A 23,660-nucleotide genomic window follows, 5' to 3' on the forward strand; every position below is an offset into this window, starting at 1 on the left:
GCCATTCTGCAGGTATAAATTACAGAAACGTGTCTTCCAGTATAACAAGATTTCTATATAGATTGACCAGTTACTTCTTTGCAAAAATCTTATCCAAAGCAACACTTTTTGGAATTTTTGAGAGGATTAGACAGATAACTTATCTTGAATAAATTCAATAATTTTTTTAAGAATCCAGAAAATATACCAAGATGTCAGTTTAAATTTCAATGATTTTATTCATCACAAAATTTATGTTCAGTCGATATCTCCAGTGACACACACACACACACACATCGATACAGGAATCACAACATCAATTCACAAAACATTCATACATTGTGCTGTTTTAGTTTTCTTAACATATGTCCAAACCTTTGCAAACGGAGCAATTTATAGTTAAATAGACATATTAGACAGCCGTTAATTTGACTAAATCCAGACGTTTTTCTACAAAGAGTGCTCTAGTTTATGTCGTGGTAGTAGAGCTATGATTTAAGACGCTCCACCGCTTCTTAATACTGTACAGTGTATTGCACATACGTCAGATCACGTGCATGATGGAATGTACATTTTAAAATAAATTAAGTTAAATATTTACAAATTTACAGAACAAAATATACAGATTTACAACATTGAGGTTAGTGCTTTGCTTGGAAAACTGGGACAACTTTAACTAAAGTCAGTTTGTCAATGTTACGTGGTTATGTCTCTTCCCAAGCACTGGTCAAATGAAAGAAAGCCGTGTCACTGATCACATAAATCCCAAAGTTGCCACATTTGAAGATTGTCTAAAGGAGAGTTACGTCTTCCCCGTCAACAGACGTGAACAATCGGCTTCAGTTCGAATCAAGGGCTTGTCACTCAACCCGGCTTTGTTTTTTATTTCAAAGTCATTTCCCTGGATGTTGAGTTAAATCTTCTACAGTCAGATCTACAGTCTCGTGCCTGCTACAAGTAGTCAGCAGACGATCGCCCTTGAGGTAGCTAGACATAGGAGATATTAGGTGGGTTACGAAACAATAGAGTTTATAACGATGGGAGTGAAGCGATTTTACTTCTTCTGATAGCGTAATATCTCTTTGGGTATTTTCCGCCGAAAAATTTCCCGGGTCGTCTGCGCTTGAGTCCGTTTTTCCTCTTCAGGTAGCGGTAACGGAGAAGAGGTTTGGTGGGTTTCTTCATTTTCCTCATCCATCTCATCATAGCAGCGGTACCGCCATAAAGCGTCTTCTCTTCTTCAAATCTCTCTTCGTTAAAATATTTGCTGTTTTCGCCATATCTGCAGATTTTTGTGTCCTTGCAGCATTTTGGGTAGGCCTCGATTTCATTCTCGTCTGCGAGGTAACAGTCCTCCTCCAAAAGGTTAATTCTGTCTTCCATAGTAGTCAGTTTGTTTGGACAACTGCAAGTAAAAAAAAGACCAGTTAAGTAAAACTTCATTTGTCTTGGGTAACTATCAGAAGATCAAGTACATCAATTTAGGTTTCTCGAATTGACGAAAAAGATAAATCTGAACTGTGCATCTATTCAGAAAAGTGTGAGATGTAAAGATTGTTATTCTCTGATTGATGAGACTGCACTGTAACAGAGCTTGAGGAGGGACCAAGAGATTTCGTTAATACTGCAGCGGCGTCTTGAAAAAAAGATCAGTTTATAAACGTCGTAAAACAAAATTGGTCTCTTGTTTTTTTTATGAATGGTTTCTGTACATCAAAGCCCGCCCGTGTAAGGTATATCAAAGACATATCTTAATAAGACGTCACAGAGAAATAGAGATTTGTAACGATAGATCATCGATAACAACAGCTAAAGAAACATCGGCGTTCATGTTGTGAAGTAAATCCATTGCTTGAAGCCCTTTAATGTCGACTTGGCCAGAGACATGGATTATGAACAATATCCACAGGAAGTGTAGTGTGTCTTGCACCCCAGGGTTTGACGTTGCTAGACAGAAACATTAAAAAAAGCTCACCGGAGAACGCGCAGGGGACGCTACTTTTATTAAACTGATTTCATGCTAGACGCCTACATGTATGTGGCAAATCTTTGGCAAATAATAGAAATAATTCCATTGGCTGTGATTCCATTCAGCTGTAGCCTGGGTCCTAACAGGGTAATTTGATTTCCTTAAGCAGGACCGTTGAAAGGGCAGAAATGGCTCAAATTAAATCAAAGCGTTTCCGTTCTGACTTTTGTGAAGGACTGTTTGAAATTACCCACTTTGCCGACATACGATGAACATTTTCTAATTCAACCTTGGAGTGGAAAACTTCAAGTTCTTGACCTTGCGCAATTTTCCTTACTATTTTCCATAGTGACGGTGTACTTCATTCACTTCTATTTTTAACCCCAATCTACATAATTTCCCTCCACAGTTTCTAAACCGCATATTTTTTAAAGGTCCACACCTTCTTATGTACTTGACCTCACATATTTCAAATAACACGTTTTCCTCCATTTAAGGGCGTACTCCACTTCCGACCTTATTACTAATATCTATACGTGTAAATCTACATTGTTCCATTGTATACTTGACCTAAGTTGAATAGATTTGCTATGATTGATGGGCGGTGGTTAGACCAATTCCCCATACGTAATTCCCATACGACAACCAAATTACCTCGAGCTCTGTTACATTATCCGACTTTTTATAAAGCGGCCTAAAATAGTTTGCATTTTATAAGTCACGATATTGATTGTTATTGTAATAAGCTGGAGATATTAGATGAGTCGGTTTGCGAGGTGTGACGAATTTGTACAGGTTAGTCTTGTACACGAAAGTGAAAATTAATCATATACATACCTCATGCAAACTTCTACTTTGTCGTCGTCACAGTAGCACATGCCACATTGCCCTGGGGGGCTTTGCCTCTCGTATCTCTCCCTCATCCACACGTACGACATAGTATCAAGATTACAACCTGAAAACGAAATTGACAACATCAGTGTCAAATTTCACATAACAAAAAATATAATCGCGCTCAAGTCAAACGTTTAATGAATAAAATCTGCCGGTTAAAGAACTGGTAGTGGGGTTGGAAAGGGAACGCGCTGTAATAAGATCGTTACACAAACACATCAGCTGAGTTTTTTGTTTTCCGCCGCAGCATATGTCATTTTCATTACATTCCCCACCAACTGAGCACGGGGCAAACACTCAACCATTTACTTCGCGTGTTTATTCCAATCTACCGGGACTCTCTCTCCCGCTTCGTATCAAACAATTAATTAATCTTACATGCTCTGAACAAAAGGATTTAAGTGAGTCAAAGGCTCAGACAGGTGATTTAAAGGAAGCTGGTTGTGAAAAATAACCAAACGTAAAATATTCTATGCATTTGTCTGAGCACTCCTACGTCTTATTGCGTGCCTGCCACTAATCTTTTTGTCCATCTTTTTTTATTTTCTGAAAGATTTGCAAATGGCTGTCGTGTTCTGTCTCTGTATTTTGATTATCGGGAGGAAGTTGAGAACATTGCAACACTTCAACACGCGCATGTAATAATTTAGAATGATTGTTCTGGCGGTTGGTGAGTGGGTTAGAACTTCCTGTCTTGCCAATTACATTGTTCTGAATGCCAAGTTGAGCTTTTTGTTCTCCCACAGTTGCAAAAAGCAAAAAAGGTAAAAAAGTACTTTGCGGTTTTACGCACCACCGGTAAAACAAGTGGTTATTTAAAACCCAAAATGCAGAGACAGTTTAAATTGTGTTTTAAAGAAAAATAGTAATTGGCAGTAATTGGGCACTTACGTTTTCCGGTGTAGTCCACATCTGAGAGCACGAACCTCGGCAAGACAAGCACGAGGAGCGTAGACAGGAACATTCCAATATCACACTGCATGGTTACGGCTTGCGAACTCTTCTTCACAACTTGACTTTTAAACTGGGTTTCTGATCTTTGAGATTTATGTCTGAAAAGTAAAAAATATAATATTTAGTTTAAGGAGTCATGAAAACAATACCAGTTCCATTTTAACTCATTTTAAGCTACGCCTCGTAATAGAGTAGCTTAGACATTAAAAACCGCTGTCCACTGCCTTTCTTTCCATCGACGTTCTTTATCATTCATATAAAAAAGGCTGGCAGGAAAAAAGCCACAATAACTTCAAACATCGATCAAATAAACCCAAATTAAATCTAAAAATGTCTAGTACACTAAAATCCCTAGCAATAACCACAGAAAGTAAAACACGTTGTTCAATGTAATCCACACAGTTACTATGTCGTACCTCTCAGTCCTGCTGCTGAATGATTTCTGAATGAACTACTACTAGAGCGCGGCTTTATATACCCGTATGAATGGAATTCCTGGCGGTTTTTTACTTCACACGGTATGTGACCCCTAGCTGAGTTTGTGGGGACCAACAAATTAGGGATAACAAATAGTTCCGGATGTTTCATCGACGGAAACAGCCGAAGATCGCCGAACCCTTTTCGCTGTTTGAGTGGGTCACGTGATATTTCTGTTTTTGGCAATGTTTTACATAAAGAGCCCTTGTTCAGTCAGTGCCGAGCAGTATTTCCTTTCAAATGAGTACTCTTTTCATGTTCCCGTTTGGGTCTAAGTGGCTCAACTGTGGCTAATATTCCACTGAGCGTAGTAGAATGACGATTAATTTTGACATCATAGGTGACAGGAATAGATTATCTCTGAAAATAGCTCGGAAGTGAGCTCTCTTGACGTGGTATACTCATTACAGGGGGAGCGAACAACAACGGGATGGTTAGATAAAAGGAAAAGTTATTTTTAGACAAAATTAGCCACACATTTGTTTAGCAAAATTACTCTTCACAATACGCCATAATCCGAATCTTTTTTTAACGCCTGGTGCACGGTGTGCTGGTCCGTGTTACTTTTTCTCCCTGCTTAAAGTGTGGTTTATATTACAGCGGAGGAAACCACTCAATGAAAACAAAACATCATTTTCTGGTCAAGATTAGTCCTCCGCGTAGAGTGCATGCCGCGCATGCCAATTTTTACGAGGCGCACGCGCGAGCATATTGCGCGCAGACGACATGGTTCTAACTTTAGACAGAGTTTAAAGTAAGGGACAGATTTGCTGTTGGTACTCGTGTCGTCAGTGTTGTTTTCTAAACACACTGCTTAACATTCTTGAAAGAAAAACTTGGTCACAGAAGTAAACTTTTTTAAGAGTAAGGGATTTTTTCTCACCAAAAAGAGATGAAAGAAATAGAGTATATGGTTTATATTTAGGGTTGGGCCAGGGTGCTGAAAGCAGGCTATCTCTGAATCAAAATAACTTTGTTTATCAGATTTTTCTCACATAAATCCGCATAAACTGTAAACATGGCTGTGGTAAGACCGGCATCGAATTATCTTCTTTGTCAGGCCTTCTGCGGTCTATTTATTGAGGTAAAGAGAACTCTGATTGTTTGTAAACTCAGTAAAGTGTTAAGTCAATAACGTGGGAATCTTGAGGGTATTGATTCATTTCTGTTACACAGGACACTTGAGTTTTTAGGGCATTCATGTGATGATGACCTTGTATCTGAGGCTACAGGGGTTGTTTGTAACATTCCAGGAGATAATCAATTTTAGAGTAATATTTCCTCAACTGCGTGGGTCATTTTATCTCTCAGGTTGGTGCAGCTGACACCTGTCTCCCGCGGCTGAGATCTTGTAGCTGACCAGCTATGGTACAATACACATATTTCATTTCAAATAAATATGTCAAATATCGGAATGTTGTTTATGAAACCTTACTAACTGAAAAATCCATCGGTTCTCATTAAACCAATTGGCATTTAAATTTGTGAGTGAAATAGTCATACCAATACCATGCATAAAACCATCAAGTTAGCACAGTCGTGATTCCGAAATTTAAGATAGTGAAATAGGACCTAGTCCTTTTTACAGACCAAGAAGCCCCCTAAACACACCTTGTTGCACGATCCTCGCTATTCACATGCCTGTTGGTACGATACAACGTATCGACAATATCTATCCTATGTACGGTATGTAGAGATTGTTGTATAGAGCTAAGCCAACACCACAACGGCGAGGATCCCGACGCGTTTCAAGCCCGATAACTTCATAAGAAACCGCTACAAATCGGGTTAAGTGCTTGTGTAACAAATAATGAACAAATTCAACGACCGCCACAACATCCTGTGCTGCAAATGTTTCGTTTCTGCTAGGCAAACTGAGTAATTTACAGCGGAAATACCGTGATTTTATCAAGGTAAAAGAAATACACCGCCACATTACACTTTGATCTATCTTCATTGAGAAAACAGGTAGTAAGAAAAGGAGCAAGACCTCTCCGCGTGTATCGTATGGTTTAGTGGGGCGGAACGTCTAGAAACATCAGCAGCTACCTGTAGCTGCGGTGGATTAGGGGCCGTCTTCCAGCGTTTTCTGGAAGACCGTGAGATACGGTAGCAGTGTCGTCTTAAAAGAAACATGTGTCTACTGGCGTTCTGTCCCCTTCAAAGTATTGCAATACTTTCTCCGTCTAGCTGTTGCCGTAATGTTCTTATACATGTATTACATAGAATTTTCGCTTGGATAAAAGAGCAAGTGAGATATGTTTTCTCATAATTTGTTTACTTATAAGGACTCTAGCTGCATGTAGAAATAATATGCATTTTTGTTTTTAAAAGTTTCCGTAGACTCCACAACAAGGTTTCCTATTGCACTCAAACACCTCAATCAAATACGAGTGGATTCCCTATTGTTCGCTTCCATCTAATCAATTGACTAATCCACTCACGTTATTGTCAAAAGCATATACAGTGTAACCAATAAGCTTTTGTTCATAAATGAAAAATGATGATTCAATCTAATCGGATACTGGTGCTTTTTATGACTTAATGTCTGCAATAAGAGAAGGTGTCTCCTATTATTTGTCTGGCGTCACACCTCAAGTTGTATGAGGACCAATTCGTCAAACATCACTCTCTGTTAACAAATGGCATAAATATTTTAGATTTAAATTTAGGGAAGATTTAAATTGGCCAAAGTGCAAACTGCAATATTTATCTATTGTATTCCAAAATTGATGATATATTTTATTGTATAAGAGAGGTAGCATAGCCCTTGCTTGTAGAAGTGTATTGATGTAGCCTACATACACGTGTTTATTTGTATGAGTTAGGAAATAGAAAATATTATGAACAATAAAAGTTCTGTTGCACCTTTCATCTAAGATGTCATTTTATTCTACCAGTTTTACTACATGACGGCTGCATTCTCCTCCACTGTTCCTCTGAACTAAATGAATGTGTGTGTGTGTGTGTGTGTGTGTGAGAGAGAGAGAGAGAGAGATAGAGAGAGAGCTCTGGTCGGTATTAAAATACCAACCACTGAGTTTTAAACGCCCTCACATTTCTCGAACGCTGCTCAAAAATTGAGAACAGTTTCATTTCAAATTTGTGTCAGTATGTTGAGTTTTAAACTATGCAATATCTTGGCTGAAAAAAACGTCTTCCTGGTGCATGCGCTCGCGGCTGCAGGTGTTGAGAGTGTTCCCAATGTAGACACGCGACCAGCGACCAGGAACAAAATTGTTCGAGCAAGAATGATGCAAGAATTGAAGCGGATTAACAGATCCTTCTTTACGAGAAAACACGGCCTTAAATCAAATCAAATGATGTTTATGAGAAGTTAAAAAAATTAAAAAAATTAAAAAAAAAAAAAAAATTGCCCATGCCAACTCCGCTTCCCTCTTCAGCGCATTAATCTTATCTAATGGAATACTCGCACAACAAGCAGAAGTTAATGATTAACATCAGTTCATTTTATTGAACGCTCCTCTCTGCACGCGATTGCAGGATGCCCATTCATTTGCAGTATAGATTCATTCAGGACAGAAAAAAGCGACATTAAGAAATACATGACTCTTCAAAAATCGGGTTCAATTTTTGTGTATAAAATTTATGTTGATTTTAACATTTTGGTAACGCACTTCATCTTAAAGGGAAACTATTGTCCCACATGTCATTTTATACAAACAACTTCCTCATTTTGATACATTTTTAAAAAGACAAAGACACACCTAAATAGAGTCCTCATATTTATGCTGTCTACACTTTCCGAATATTGCTGCTAATTGTCGAGACGTACCTGAAAACATGTGATTACACAGCTTCTATGGGGATATTTGATCACAAATCATCGCATTAGTTCTGATATAGTTAGGAAGAGTGGTTTTGTCGTGGCGTCTTGCAGGACGGAGACATCGCTCTCACTAGGGTCACATGGTGCTTTGCCTTTGTAATACCCAGACGCCAGATCAGGAACAAAACGTCCCTCACGACCAGAATCAAGACAGAATTTGTTGTGTTTAAATGAAAACAAAGACATTTCAACACGCGCGTGTGTCAAATAAATGGAACCCGTGGAAGAAAAGCAGATGTTTTAACGCGTGGCTTAGTAAGGCAATTTTGGAATTTGTTCAAAGGACCAGCCCGTTTGTTTGACAGTACAGATGACTCCGGTTGTGATCAGATGAGACGTGACAGGGAGTTCTTCTCAGCCTATTTGCCACAATCGACAATATAAAGATAACTTGAAATAGGACATTAAATTTGGCAAACTATTTCCAACTTAAAAAAAAACAGAGCATTATGATGGAAAACAGTTACAATGCGAGTGTCATGCATATGGGATAGTGACATTATTTCTATTCCCGCTCTTTGACATCAGTGACGTGTTAAATCCTAAGTATAAAACAAAGAAAATAGATAAATGAATAAAAGATTAATATCAAACTTCACTGTCTATGCTGTAGAGAGAAACAATCTATGGCCTACCCTCTTAAGTTTGTTAAATAAGTACCAACTTCTTGGAATGGATACTTTGTGTTGACATGACTGGGATAAAAATAGACTAATACATTCTTGGTAAGCCCCATCTTCGGAACTGGCAGTCCCGGAACAAAAATTATCAATCAATCAAAACAAAAATGACCGCCAAGTGTTTCCTAGTACTTCGAGATAATTCTTGTATTTTTCGCGCTCTTTTGCACATAGCATTGGAATTGTCAAAACGGTTTCTGAGTAAGAATAAATGGCATTGATTGTTTCACTTTTCCTACACCTTGCATTTCCTATTCCATAAAGGCCACTTAAGGCCTGAGTTAGTATAAATAATTGGATCAACCTGATAATAATTTCATCTACGTAAGAAAAATTGAAATGGGCTTCCTTTCAACCCAAATATCTTTGAGCTTACGTCGAGTAATTTCCAACAACTTACTCATAAAACGTATATTTGAAGCCGTTAGACTCTCTGAAAACACCAAATTGTGGGTAAAGTGCCCTTTGATATCAAAGGCCCCTAAATAGAATACAAAATAAAAGTACAACACACACAATAATTTGACGCTGTGGCCAGAGAGCATGGGTAATGATGATATGTACGGACAGTGCCTATGATGCAAACATGGTATCCTTAGGAGATTGGCTCGTTCGCTTCACATATAAGTAAATAAATACCTTGCAAACATGACAGAACTTAAAGAAGAATAACCAATAAAGAATTGAACCCTAAATTCAGATAATGAATTAGAGGTTTACGGCTAACCTACACGTAAGCATGCGTATATACAATGTGTTGAACACAAATGGTACCAATGTAAATTTGACATGATTAAGGACATCCATTGCGGTCCATCAAAGTGACTCAATCAAGGAAAATCACGACAGGTGTCCGGCCTTGGACCTACATATGGTAATCTTAAAGATGAATAAAATGATTATTACAAACTTTCCCGTTTGCATTCACTGTATGGGTTTAATAAAAACGCCCAGAAAACATAATTCTAATTCTTCCTATTGATTTACTATATATGTCGTATCATGTATCAAACTTTTAAATCCATTTTAACCACTGTCAAACACGTTGGTATTTTTCTTTTTTTTTTCAGAACGTGATGGTATTTTGCATTTGAAAAAAATCCCCGCTGTTGCATAAGTGATATGCGAACCATTTATGCAAAAAAAGATGTAGATTAATGGCAATTGTTCGTTGTGAAAGCATCCCTGAAATGTGTGTGGTTATTGAGTAAACCGGTCACCATTGATTTCCCTTTTTCAATCAGACGGATGACCCTCCTGGGAGAGTTGAATAGTTGTCACTGTGGATATCTGCCAACTCCCTCGATTTACGACTGTTTTATGTGGAATTGTGGTAGGATATTACTTAAGGTTTGATCTTTATTTCCTAACAAGTCATCGGAAATAATTACGGTTTATATCCTAATTAAGGCGGTGATTCTTGCACAGACGCGGGAAAGTGTGGGCAAAAGCTGCCACATGGCTGACTGCCAGATATTGCCAATATGAAAAAAGTTTCCGGAACAAGAACTATTTGCCAATATCGAGTGATACATTTTTGTCTCGTAAATCATACCAGTAACATATCTGGCACTTGCAGAGGTGGTAATATGCAGAGTATTTGTTTAGGTTACACCACCTTAGGGTAGGATTCTCCAATAATAATGTCGACGACCCCAAACATGTTCCGAGTAGTTGTTTATTGTTTAAAGTGTTTGTTGATTTGGTGTATAAGCAACGCTTACGATTGCTAACAAAATGGAGACTCTGTTTTGTCTTTTTGTGTCACAACGGCTCGTTTTTTTTTTTGTGAGATATATGATATTTCAAATGTGGTGTTTTAGAAAAAAAGGTCTTTTAAACGGGATCATATAAAGTTTCATCCCAGTATCCCAGTATTCGTATCAAGCATACTGTTACATATATTCTGTAAGTCTGTTACGTGTGCGAATTTTGCGAAGCGTGCCTTATAATAAAATCTGATCTGTTCCCATTAAAGGAATTTGACAGTTTCCTATGCGAGAACAAAAGCACATTTAAGTATGACAGCACTTTGTCTCTAGTATTACATTTGATCAAACAAGCCTTTTAAATAGGGTTCAGAAATGAACTTATAGAGTAATGATAGACTGAAGTAAATCCTGCATCCCAGTACTGTTAATAGATTGTTGGCAGAATACATTTGAAAGATGATCGACCAACAGCAAATTGATTTTTAAATCAGAATTGAATTTGTATACTGTGTGTTTACCAGTATGCAGCGTGCACACGGTCCAGTCATCTCAAGTATGTACCTGAAGATATGCCCTAATACATACCGAAATACATACTTGCGATAAATAATCAATACAAGGAAGACAATATCACAAGAGAGACAAAACGGTGTGGTACAAGTCAACACATAGTGGGGGGCCAAATTTGGCGTCATACTTTAAAGGTGCGAACTGGGCCTCCCGCTGGCAAATTCTCCTTGATTGATAGCCTCTAGCAGGCTGTGGGCGTACAGCTATGGGGCTATTGCTAGTCATGCTTGACCTAAAATTACACATTGTTTTATTTATATGAGTTTCTCCCTAAGGTACCATTGTACAGACAGTTCCAGGAACTTAGCGGGTAGACAAAGTTTACCGTTTTTGTCACACGTTGACGTGTGAAAGAGACACACGTAGCTTAACACTCTCCTTGAGATACCTTCTGTAATTGTAACTAATTAAGATGACATATTAGCATATCTCAACACAACGTGGCGATCCATCAATTTTGTTTACCTAGACTCAGAATCAAATGTTTAATTTTTCCACTAACGACGCGGAAGATTTCACAATTTAAGTCTTTTTTCACAACACATAAGAACTTACAATTCATTGATACAGAAACATCTCCCAGACGTTGACCACATAAAGAACGGCGTAGTTTCCCCTCAAAATCATCAATATTTTCGAAAAACTAAATGAAAGAAGTACCCCTTGGCCAGTTTTTTATATGTTCCAGTATGGAAAAACAACAACAACTAGCTGTTTTACCTGTTATGCTAAGTTCTGAGAAAACGATGATTTATTCACCACTCAGCTGTAAAACTAGGCCACGCTTGAAATTGTAAGATTTATTAAGGGAAAATATTCCGATGGTTTTATCTTGGTAGGGGACATGTCTGATTTGGCAGAAGTTAAAAGGGCTAGTCTAACCTTGGTGATCTTCTGCGGGCCAGGATAGGAACCAGTCAAAGTAAATTTCCAGGATGCATTGGGGCTATTAGTCTGGAATGCTAATAGGAATTAGCACATGTCACAATTATTATGATTCTTTATGTTTCTAAATTATAACTGAACTTCTGATATCATAGTTCTTGTACTACATGCTCCTAACAAAAATAGAAATAAAGGCACCAATGATGCTTACACCCGGTGAGGTATCTGGGGACATTGACAAGCAATTTTTTAACAAGATCATCGTGTCATGTAGTCACGAGTCATCAGAACCGAATCACCAGACGCAGAGTACCGCAGAAAAAAAGGTTTCTAGGAAAGGCAAAATACTTATCATCACAATCGATTCATGCACGCGCGATGATGCCTTTCCGAGGGGTGCGATGTCCGAGGTTTTTCTATGAAGTCTTTCAAAACACCAATGGTGTATCTAAAGCCCTCAGCACTTCCTTGTTGACATTAGTAACTCGGTTCATATCCAAAACAATAGACTCATTTACGAATACTTAATCGGCAAGATAACAAATAATTGCCCCCTTTTGTATGAAAACACGAGCTAAATGTTGGAATGTTGGCACTGTATGGTGCAACAGAACATAACAACAAATATTTGTACAAAAACGATAAAATTTCAATGAAATACCATACTTTCATGAAAACCGCAAATCGATTGAACATATTGATTTTAGAATCTTTCAGTTGTTATGGTTTCAGATATATTTGAATATCTCACATAATGTCGTTCTTTTCACCAAGCACTTAATATTGATACTTGAGAAAGATCACGGTACCCATGTATCTTAAAACCAACATTTTTGGTACATAATGATGAGTGAGTATCGTAAATGTCGGGAAAGATTTGAAGAAAGACACGCTGTTATTGTCCTGTCGTTAATCTTGACAACCACACACACTGTCCTCAAAACGGAATGCTATTCTAAATATGTTTTTGTCTCTTTTTTCTGTCAGACTCCATCAACATATTTGTTTTCTCTGTCAGGTAATGCCCTCCTGTTAACGTTATGGTCTACCACTGGCTACATTATCAGTGTGTAGGATTTGGCTCGATAAACCTTGTGAAACACCACAAATATGCCGAGGATGGCAAAAGATAATTGATTAAATACATCACTAAGACCGAAATAGTAAACGTTCTACACCTACATTGTTTTTCATCGAACAAGAATAGCCAAAAAATAACAAATTGTCACCTACTAATAGGATCTAGGATGTTCTAGGAAATCGAATGGAAAGCACATTATAGCCTCGTTCTGAGAATTAAAACAGGACTTCAGTTTCATTTGTGTTTGGATTGCTTAGATGTTTTTTTTAACTAAAACAGCAAAACTTTCAACTGGAGGTCGCCTGTCATGCCCCTTTTACATGTATAAGACTGACCCTAGATATACCAGTGTATGTCTAAATTTTTATCGTATTTTGCCTTAAAATGTAGAAATGAAAAAAAAATACAAATACCATCTTTATCATTTATGAGCATTGTCAAACTTCTACCGTTTTGTATGTTTTCATATATATTACAGCGTGACAAATGATGTATTCATAAAAAGATGATTTTAAACCTTTCCTCTGGTATTAGTAGTAGGGATGCCCGTTTGGCGTTCACACCACTATCAGCTGTACTTCCTGGGTCAGCTTCTCTACTAAGACCACCACAGTTTTGGTCACTTGCCTTTGTTGACAGTACAACACAATGACACAACTGCTAGTTAAATTGCATGTGATTCTAGTCTCTTATTACCTTTTAGCGCTGACTTAAACAAGTCTCCAAGTGCAACTCTACTCATGAAATTAAATTTGTTCCTAGTTTCTGATTTCATTTGACTCGTCTACAAGTGCAGTTCTTGTACCCGGCCAATCCTCAAGAGAAGCGTGCATGTTCATGTAACAGCCTAGAAACGCATGCTTTACCAAGTCCCCTGCCTGCCTGCAAACCCACACAAACTACAAGATAGCATTATGAGAGAAAACAACAGTCAACTGTATTGACAGGGGCCCGTGCTATATCGGGAAATGCCTTCGTTAGGGAGGTCCCTTCCCGTGCCAAGGGACGCTGCGCACAGGGAAACACAGCAAAATTTGGTTTTTAGAAGTTTTGCTTTGTCTATATAATCTCGCTAGCTAAACACTTCCCCGCGTCTGTCAACACAGAGTCAGTGACCAATGTCCACGGCTGTGGGAACGCTGGAACAGTTCTTAATGCCCATGGGTGGGAGCGAGAGCGATGAGGTGGAATGGTGCACGATGTTTCTAGACATCGAATGAATATGTTCTCAAAATTGCTCGTTAAATTCTATTTCATGCTCTGCGGCCACAAAATAGTCTCGAATATCACTTATTTTCTACCACATTACATATAAATTTTACCGTAACTTTTTGATATTTATATGTTCAGTGCTTTACATTAAATAATCAAATTATCATCTTTCTTTTATTTTTTTAGAAATGAGTTGTTTGAATTTCCGAATATCTGAATACATTGTTTCTTATACATGCACATGTTAAGTCAAATGAGCCACTTGTGATGCCACCAATTCGAGGGAAGCAAACCAGTATGGTTTACACTATGGCTCTTGTGGTCTGTACAATCTTACTGCAATACAAGTATCAACAGAACAGAAAAATCAAATTTTTTAAAGGAGTCGAAGGTTACAATAAAAAACTGAATCTAAAAGACTAAATCTTGACTTGTAATAGATATATATTATTAGCATATGTTTGCATATGTGCCCACCACAAAAACCAAAATAGACACCCTCCCTGTACTCATATATGTACGTTATCTATTCTTGGGGCCATTAAATTAATCCGCATGGTGCCTTCGAACAGATCTACATCAGATTTACTTTTTCATTCATACTAATGCATCTTAAAACGTGACGTAAAACATCTTCAAATATCATGTGGGAACTTCCTACTACAAGCCGTCCGTTCTGGCGGTAAATGAAAAGCATTACTCTCCCTCCGACACGTTATCTTGGTCTGGCAACATTCTTTAAAGGAATAAAATTTATGTGGTTTCATATTTGATAATACAATTAATGCTCTGATTTAGATGTCAACTCTTTGCTCTGACCACAAACTTCCGAGACAAAAAGTGTAAAAATGAAGATTTGTGGTATTTTGGTTCAGACCTTGGTTCTTAACATGATTGCCCTTGAGAACATGGAACACACTGTAAGAACACCCCGATTCAAAACATTTTGTGTAGATGGGATATTCGGTGAAACATCTAAAGAACTGCCTAGGGCTACAGGGCGTCCCTTTTCCTTGTTTTAATCAATGAGGATGCTCATTAGGCGAGTTAAACACGTGCTAATTAAGCAGACAGTGAGCTAACGTTTTTCAGGTTAATTTGTCACAGAAGCTCAATCAAAAGGTTGTGCCAAGAGCTGATTCGCCTAACGTAACATGAGCAGATATGAGAGCTAAGGCAGAGAGCAGCCGCCGGCTTTAACACATCCCTTCCTTCATGTCTTGCTAAATAAAGATGCACACTAAATGGCTATTAAATTGTTTAGAAGAAACGCTGCCAACTTGGCAACACTCGACAGCATCTGAAACTCTCCTTTTTTCAATTTTTGCCAACATCTTTTTAAAAAGAGAATCTGGGCGTTTAAGCTACCCACACCGGTATGTTAATTACTAATTGTAGTGGTAAGCCTGCATACTCAGCTGTTTCCGATTGAACTTGAAGATAAGGAAGTTTAAGTAGGTACGCACTTGATTGGCAGGGGGCTTAGACTTAACCCTTAATTTGTTGATACACAACGGAGGAATGCCGTCTACCTGTTTTAATTAGCCTCATTGATCTTTGAAGAAGATTCGCTCCTCACGACGAGAGAAAAGTCAAGCAAACATCGCCAACTTTAGAACAGGTTCACTTAGTAAAAACACCGGTTGTGTAAGTAACGGCGCGTGGATCGTGTGTCTTTCAAACAGCATGCGTCTCATTGCGTTGGACACGTGGAGTTCTGTGTGAAAGAAATACCAGGCGTGTACTCGCCAGCGCCCGGAAGTGACACTGGGGACACTAAGAACGGGTTTCAGATAGTGCAAGTTTATAGAGCCAATAGTCTATATAGTACATGTACGGTTTCTTTACATCATGCAAACGGGTTTAGGTTTATCTCCACCCTTTGCACGACTTAAGCATATTGAATTGAAGCTCGCTGGCATAGGTCGCACTCACAATAGCAGGTTAACTATGGCGACCCAATTAAAACTTGCCTTCTTATCCCCTAATAGACAACTCCTCCTAGATACACCGCAACAAGCATTCAATCTGCATATTTAATCCGCGGACTAGTTAGTCCGCAATTGTGAATGTGGTCTTCCACTGGCAGTCGCTTGTCATGGCGGCTTTATATAACATATCGATTAGATTAACTACCCATCTAATTTAAACATCATCATTGTTCTCAATTAAAAACTTAGATAAATAGCGTAATGTTTACAATTGTGGGTGCCGCAGCTGCGCCTTTCAAATTTGAATGAATATATGCCTTTTATGATGGATAGAACAAGCTAAACCACATCAAATAACAGAAAATCTATGTTTTTTAGTTGTCAACGTAAGTGATCATGCATCCCCAAAGGTCTACTTAAGCCCACATGCTGACAGTGTAATGACTCAAGTACTATAGACCCTTCATTGTCTGTCTTTATATTGTTCTTAGTAAGTAGAAAATTCATTGTATAAAGAAGGCAGTAGGGTTGGTAAAGGCTCGGTAAATTTTACAGCAAAAGGACAGCATTGGTACAACTGAAGAACTTGTGCTTATGTTTGTTGAATTAGGGTATCTCCAGCAACAATAAGCAAGAAAACTAAATGGAATGTTTGGATTCAAAATACATGATCATATATTACAAAGTATAATTAATGGGTGTGATTTTTTACATATCAATCCTCATCTTTTCCACGGTTCAACATACTAGAAAACAACTGCCGTGATAGCGAGAGAAAAAAGGTCCAAGACACGCACGCAGTATAGCTTGTATTTTCTTTTCCAATTTGATTAAGTTTCTGTTATTGACATAGAGTTGGGCGCAGCGTGGCCCGGCCCAGCACTAGTTCAACTCTGTAAAATGTGGGCAGTCTGCAAAAGGATCATATAGTAAAGCAGTTCGAGGTCTTCATAATGATGACATTTTAAAACTGCTCAATTTCTACACAATAAGGTGAAAGCCTGAGAGCATTCGTTCCAACATTAAGGACTTAATCAGTCACACTGAAAGGTGTGCTTACACCTTAGTGTGTAGAAATTGAACAGTTTTAACATTTCATCATTATGAGTAACACTACTGCACAGATCACCTTTCATCAGAAAGTTCGAGGTCTTCTTGACTAGGCTATATATATGGATGAAAATCAGGACCAAAAGGATTAGTTGTTGATGACGTCATTAAATACGTAAATCCATGTTTTCCTTATCAGTATTTCGCATGTACATTAAAGAATAATGAAAACAAAACTATTCTTTAATTAGGAAAAAAATCGCGCAATGGCACAGTTGTAGTCATTGAAACTAGACAAAGGGGATAAAATCTGTACTGGCGATTGCTTGTCTTAGGGACTTGAGAAAAAGCTGAAAAATAAACTATGGCAGCATACATATACAGGTTAATAGGTTGTATACTATTTCAGTAGCTAGACCTGTTAGTTTTATCATTGCATGTGATACGTGGGCCTCAGAAAAGATATAGTGCATGACATTGATGACATCTTTACGGACGCTACCTGTAATTAAATTAGTTCTATTCTTAAGCTTCTTAGAGACTCCTTTTTTCTCAAGAGACTAATGAATTGATTATGAAGTGCATTTTATCGAATATTTTTTCTTTTGTCATCACTTTCTGTGGGAATGCGCTCAAGCGAGGAACATTCCATACTGATTAATTGGAATAATGTCGTCTGCTAAAATAGTTCTAACTCATTATCAGCTCTTCCGTTGCGGAAATGGGGAAACTCTTTCACTCGTTCAGTTATCTGTTAATGTTGTACTTAATTGTAAAGTAATCATCGATTCACTCCGTTTTACATGGATATGCTCAGAACAAAATACCATCTGCATTGTATCAAAATGACCAATTAAATCGTTTGTCTGAGAAGCATGTTGCATTGTCATATCTGCAATAAAGACGGATTACACAAGAATGTTTGACAAGTCTAGTACCACAAAGATTCCTACGCATTTAAACAGGAAAGTGCACGTATATCAATAAAAGAAAGAAGATCGAGTGTTTCCCATCCATTGAGTTTGGAAATAAAAGACTGGGTATACTTTTTAAACTGTGTACATTGTGACGCAACATCCTGCACGCAAGGATGCAAAATAAAATATTACTCCTACACCTAAGTTTTTTTTTCACGTTTTTTTTTAAAAGAGGCAACGACTAAAAACTGCATGTCATCTCCAGAACACCATTATAAATGGGGTGTCGTTAAGTGATATGAAGAGCTCTAGGATCCCTAATACGTTAATAAATCGACCATACAGTTAAGCGGCCATCTTAGCTTTGCGATTACGATCAATGCAAATCAATCAAAACGGTAATGATAAATCAAACAAAACTGTATACAGTAACTCTTCATACCTAATCACTTTGATCTCTTCAAGAGCCAGTCAAACAAATCTAGTTTTATTAAAGAAAGCGTTAATGTGTTGTTAATTCCTGTTGTCTCCTTGATGTCGGTGAAGTAGCTTAGAAAGTGTGAATTATCGCTGAGGTGTCACATGCCAAGGAGATGTCACGTCATTATTTATAAAATAAGGATATAATAACGGCCATATTAAAAGCGATGAGACACATAATGTCTTCATCCCCTCTCCACTCCATCTGCACAGATACACTGTATGCAAATATAAGCACTAGTATTCCAACGGCTTTAACTACAACGGCCAACACGAGATAGACTAAATTGAAATAGTTGATGCTATTTTCGAAGTCGAAGTGATTTTTAGTGCTTACACCATGCACTTAGAATAACGTTCCCCTAGATAGGAAAATTCAATTTAAAATTGTCTAAAAAAGATGAAAATAAAACACATTTCTATTACTCACCCGCTGGCCCATTACAAGCGTCTTGTAGATGCAGACATAATTACTGTCGCTGCTGTAGACACAACCGCCTATTTGTTCTGTATTAAACCAATTGCAATAGATATTAGTTGGTGTTAGTGCGCCATGCTGCACATTAAAACATTTGAGATTCCATAGTCGGAGTGTTAACCCCCACAATAAAGACCCCCAGGGGCACTTTGTGCCACAGATCGGTAAGAAAAGAATGGCAATCTTTACCACATGCGCCCATAAAAATGGCCATATATTTCAAGTTATTCTCTCGCGAGGTGTGAAAGTATGGGGGTTATTTACCACCACGTGCTGTTGTTTTGATGTAGACTTAATCGTTTGTCGTGACTTACTCTTGTGGCATTAATATTCTTCTGAGCTCCGCGTGGGGTTGCGTTCGCACCCAAGGATGGTCTTACCAACTTTGATAATATTTTTTGTAATAAAGAACATGTCCCCACCCGTTTTTCACTGAAGGTTTTCCAGTACGTTCTTACATTGTTTCATGTACATGAGTGCCTTTTGTTTTTTTCATACTGATTGCAAGCCGAGAATTAAAGTACAATCGCATTATACAGGCATTGTGCACGAACCTGTACCACAACACCGTTTTAAAATCTGCCAGCATTTCCACATTCAAAAGGAAAATAAATTAAGATTTAAAAAAAACAACAACAACAACTCAAAATGGATTTAGAGAGTACATGGCACATAAAAATAACAGCAGGTAGCCAAACAAATGTTGAAGTTAAGTTCTACGAACCTTTTAGAAACACAACCAGAGCATGTAAAATTGAAGTAGAATAGGTGTAATTATCTGAAGTTTGCGTGGATATAGGCTGATCTTTTAGACTCTGCGTCGATGCATATTGTTTCTCTCCCTGAACCGTTACAGTCGGGAAGTTTGTGCCTCACAAATATTTTTTTAGTGACAAAACGTCAGTTTCTCTTTTGCTAATCAATAGAGGCCGACACGCACCTGAGCACGCTATACTGTATATACCCCACTATTCAAAAACTCCCAGTCGCAAATCTGTTTGCTCCAATGAACAGTACCGTGATAGCCTCTTGAAAAAGTCAAACTTTTTATAGAAATTTAGAAAATCTAATGTCTGAAAAATATGGCCTAAGCGTAACGTGTAGCTCAAAAGCGATGCTGGCGATACCCTAGGCGAGTGAATATGTAATCTTGAATTTTTGTGATAGAAACAGATCGGGGAGAGCGCTCTCTCTCCCCTCATTTCTCCTGTCAATAAATAAATAAATAAATAAATAAATAAATAAATAAATAAATAAGCCAGAGAAATATTTGAGAATACCTATCTCAGGGAAGTTTATACTGATAAAACCAAAAAATTGTTTTGAAGGATAAACCCACAAACACACTAAGCGATCTGCAAGAAGCTGAAACACATGTCTATATCTCTGTAGAGCCTCCGGCAATCTGGTGTATGCGGCCACCTGTTTCCAGTGAATGGGAGCTGGTTCACGGTGCGGTTTTGCTTTACTGCCAAATAAAATAAGGTTAATAAAAAACCAAATCTGAGGCCCTCTCTTTTAAATGCCTTATAAACATTTATTGCAACATCGCATTGATTTCTTTATCAGTACGTACATGTATTTATAGAACATTCTGTAAACACAAAGTGGGATGTCAGGCAGCCAAATTGAGTAGCAAAAAAATAATGTAATGAAATGAGAAAAAATACATTAACGAAGTAGTACCTAATATCAGCGTTAAGTAGGGTAAAAGAACTCGTCTAAACCAGAAGCAGCAAGTGGAATAATCCAACCAACATGTCGTATCCGCATAGTTTGGATAATTTTCCACAGCGTTACCGCAAAACATAGACCAGTATTTGCACAGGAAATGGTTTGATTGCTGACAGTGGTACCCCCAAATCAAATCTCGTCCACGCGTTTTCTAACAAACGGAGATTTAATGAAATAATCCAGATCAGAGTTCTGATATATGGCAGTCATACTGCGGACCAACGCCTCGTGCGCTGGTATCGTTTATGCTACCGGAAACCCAGATTATCTGGAAACGCTAAATAATAACACTCTTTTCACAATAATGTATCTAAATTAAGGAATTCTCCCCCTTTGGTCGATTCTGGTCCGTTGGACGTGTTCGCATGGAGAAGTTTTGCACATTTTTCTAAAAAAAATGATTCCATTTTAAGTAACAAAGGTCAAAGGGGGATACCCTTGCCACGCAGTTAAGACACAAAGTCGACCCAAAGTTTCATTATTTACTTTGGCGCAATGCCTTAGTCTGAAAAATAGGATGGTAATAATGTTATGGGTTATGCCTGGCTGATGCAATAAAAAGATGACAAGCTGTGCCGATTGCGCCAGCTTTTCACATCAGTCTCAACTATCGCAATTGGCTTTACTATAAGTGAAAGCTTTTTCATCACCGATTGCGTTTGGAGAGATAATGCATAATGGTGAATGATCTGGCACAATGAACACCTGTTTTGGTATATGTCTCACTGTCCAGTCAAGAGAATGGACAAAAAGAACTACGTTTTCACATTTTCGGATCACCAAGCGCTCTGTGTATTTTCTTACATTAAAACAATCTACTTCTAGAACTAAAATCTCTTTTATGTGTACACAAATAGTACAGTGCCATCCATTCCGCGACAGGCAAAGTTTGTGTGAATTTGAGACATTCTTCGGTGTAAAAATGGTCCCCAGAGTAGTACTTATTTCCATTCAATAGGGAAAGTAGATGAAACCCGTCACTTTTTTGCCATTTTCAATCTTCATTACACGTATGTTATCCTTTATGCACTTAACTAAATTCCCTCGAGACGGAAGAATAACGCAACTGTAATGGCGGTACTGTATTAATGGTATGAATATTTTATAAGTAGAACTATTACATAAATTGGCATGGGTAGACTATTTGTACAGTCTGTTAATTCGTTTTTTGATAATTGATGACAACTAGATAAGCGGATATTCAGCACTATTAATCATATTGGTGAAGAAATATGATAATTAATTAAATCCCGGTAAACAAAAGAACTCGCACAGTTCCCGCTTGCAATGTCGAAGGCATTTCAAGTCGGAATGGCACCTTTACCACTGTTAAGTGATTCAATATGAGCGGATTACGCCTTAAACAGCCTCAAGATTTTGGTCGATTATTTCAACATGGACGACAGGGTTTATTCGGGGTCAAAACTGTTTAGTCGGATACATATGCTTTTTGATTTTGATTTTATTTTACGCCATATATCGTTACCTAAACACAACAGCGACACTTTTTGTGGGCATGGCGGTCACTTGATCGCAGAAAATTTCCAAGCTAATCCTCAAAACATATTTTGAAGCGCACCAAAATTCTAAACACAAAAAAGATAAGTCGTAATATGGCAAATGATTAAAAGAAGTGCTACGTAAACTCCGCTGAATGAGCCATTTGCCTACATTTCGAAGCATCTTTCTGTGACGTACATTATTGTAATGCTGCCAATTCATCTCCACGAATTTACCAGCGAATGAAAATGCGATATATGTTTGTACGCTGCCCTAACTAAAAATTTTATATCCAGATAACTACACAAAGAAACATGATATTGAAATAAAATGGTCTCTCATCATTTTATCTCAGGTATTTCTAAAAACGTCCAAAGTTGACAAAAACTAACTACCGCACTTCTTACCTGCTTTTTCTTCAATCCAACTAGAATGAGAAAATACTTCTTTTAAGCATCTGACAATGTTGGGATCATAAACGCTCTCGTAAAACTGTCGAGAAGACCGTTGTATAAAAAACGCTCGCTGATCCTTCTTTTTATACTGTGCCAGAGTGCTATTATTATCGACAGAGTACCCGCGTAATTAATCTCTGTATTCCTATGCCATAAGTAGCACGCGGGTCGATTAGTTAGTTCGCGACAAGTGCTTCATGATGTTGATGGAAAAATTGGATCATTTTTGGAGCGATCCAATGGATATCGGCGTTATTTCGCGCCAAGGAGGAGCGGACCAGAAAGCATTGTTGGTTTTCTAGGAAGTTAATTCCATTTTGAGTGTTTGATCATAAAATGAACATTCAGTACTTGTGAAAACATCCCATTGAATGCATTGTGAATATAGCTAATATTTTATAGTTGATTTACTAGAAAACCACTCAGACTGATTGCTTTTTCAACTGATGTATTCATACAATCCTGCGCTAGTAAATACAATGGCTTGATTAATACACTTGTTTATTATCAATAACAAAAGATACTTATTCTTCAATTGGCTCATTTCCGAGTACTAGGTGAATTGCAGTGATCAGTAATTATGGTGAAGGAGTCCATGTTTACCGAAATATTCAGAAGATGACCCAGCAGTGGGCGGGTACACGTGTAGGTGGTAGTGTATAATGTCTGTGTAGGTGCGGCCAAGATGGCCTTTTTAGTCAAAATTCATAGAAAGCACCAACGGACGTTTGAGGTGTGTATGGTACTTGTATTTGAAAGTGGAAATTGTCGTATTCCAGATGACCAAATAAGGAAACATATACCACTTCAGATGACCAAATAAGGAAACATATACCACTTCAGATGACCAAA

At 37.9% G+C, this 23,660-nt stretch overlaps 1 protein-coding gene across 2 annotated transcripts; it reads right to left on the reverse strand.

The window, feature by feature from the left end:
* Positions 1 to 198: 198 nt before the first annotated feature.
* On the reverse strand, positions 199 to 22,901 carry LOC106167455 (uncharacterized). Of its 2 annotated transcripts, none has more exons than XM_013546242.2 (4): positions 22,761 to 22,901; positions 3,734 to 3,894; positions 2,786 to 2,903; positions 199 to 1,384 (listed from the first exon to the last, which is right to left on the reverse strand). In XM_013546242.2, the coding sequence occupies exons 2-4, from the start codon at positions 3,822 to 3,824 to the stop codon at positions 1,009 to 1,011; spliced, it is 585 nt and encodes a 194-aa protein (XP_013401696.2). In that variant the 5' UTR covers positions 3,825 to 3,894; positions 22,761 to 22,901; the 3' UTR covers positions 199 to 1,008. The 2 variants fall into 2 exon arrangements, with proteins under 2 accessions (XP_013401696.2, XP_013401695.2); XM_013546241.2 differs by lacking the exon at positions 22,761 to 22,901 and adding an exon at positions 4,213 to 4,397.
* Between the last annotated feature and the right edge of the window lie 759 nt (positions 22,902 to 23,660).

Source organism: Lingula anatina, chromosome 3 (genome assembly GCF_051362555.1).
Source record: "Lingula anatina isolate TDL-2025a chromosome 3, LinAna3.0, whole genome shotgun sequence".
NCBI classification, from domain to species: Eukaryota; Metazoa; Brachiopoda; class Lingulata; order Lingulida; family Lingulidae; genus Lingula; species Lingula anatina.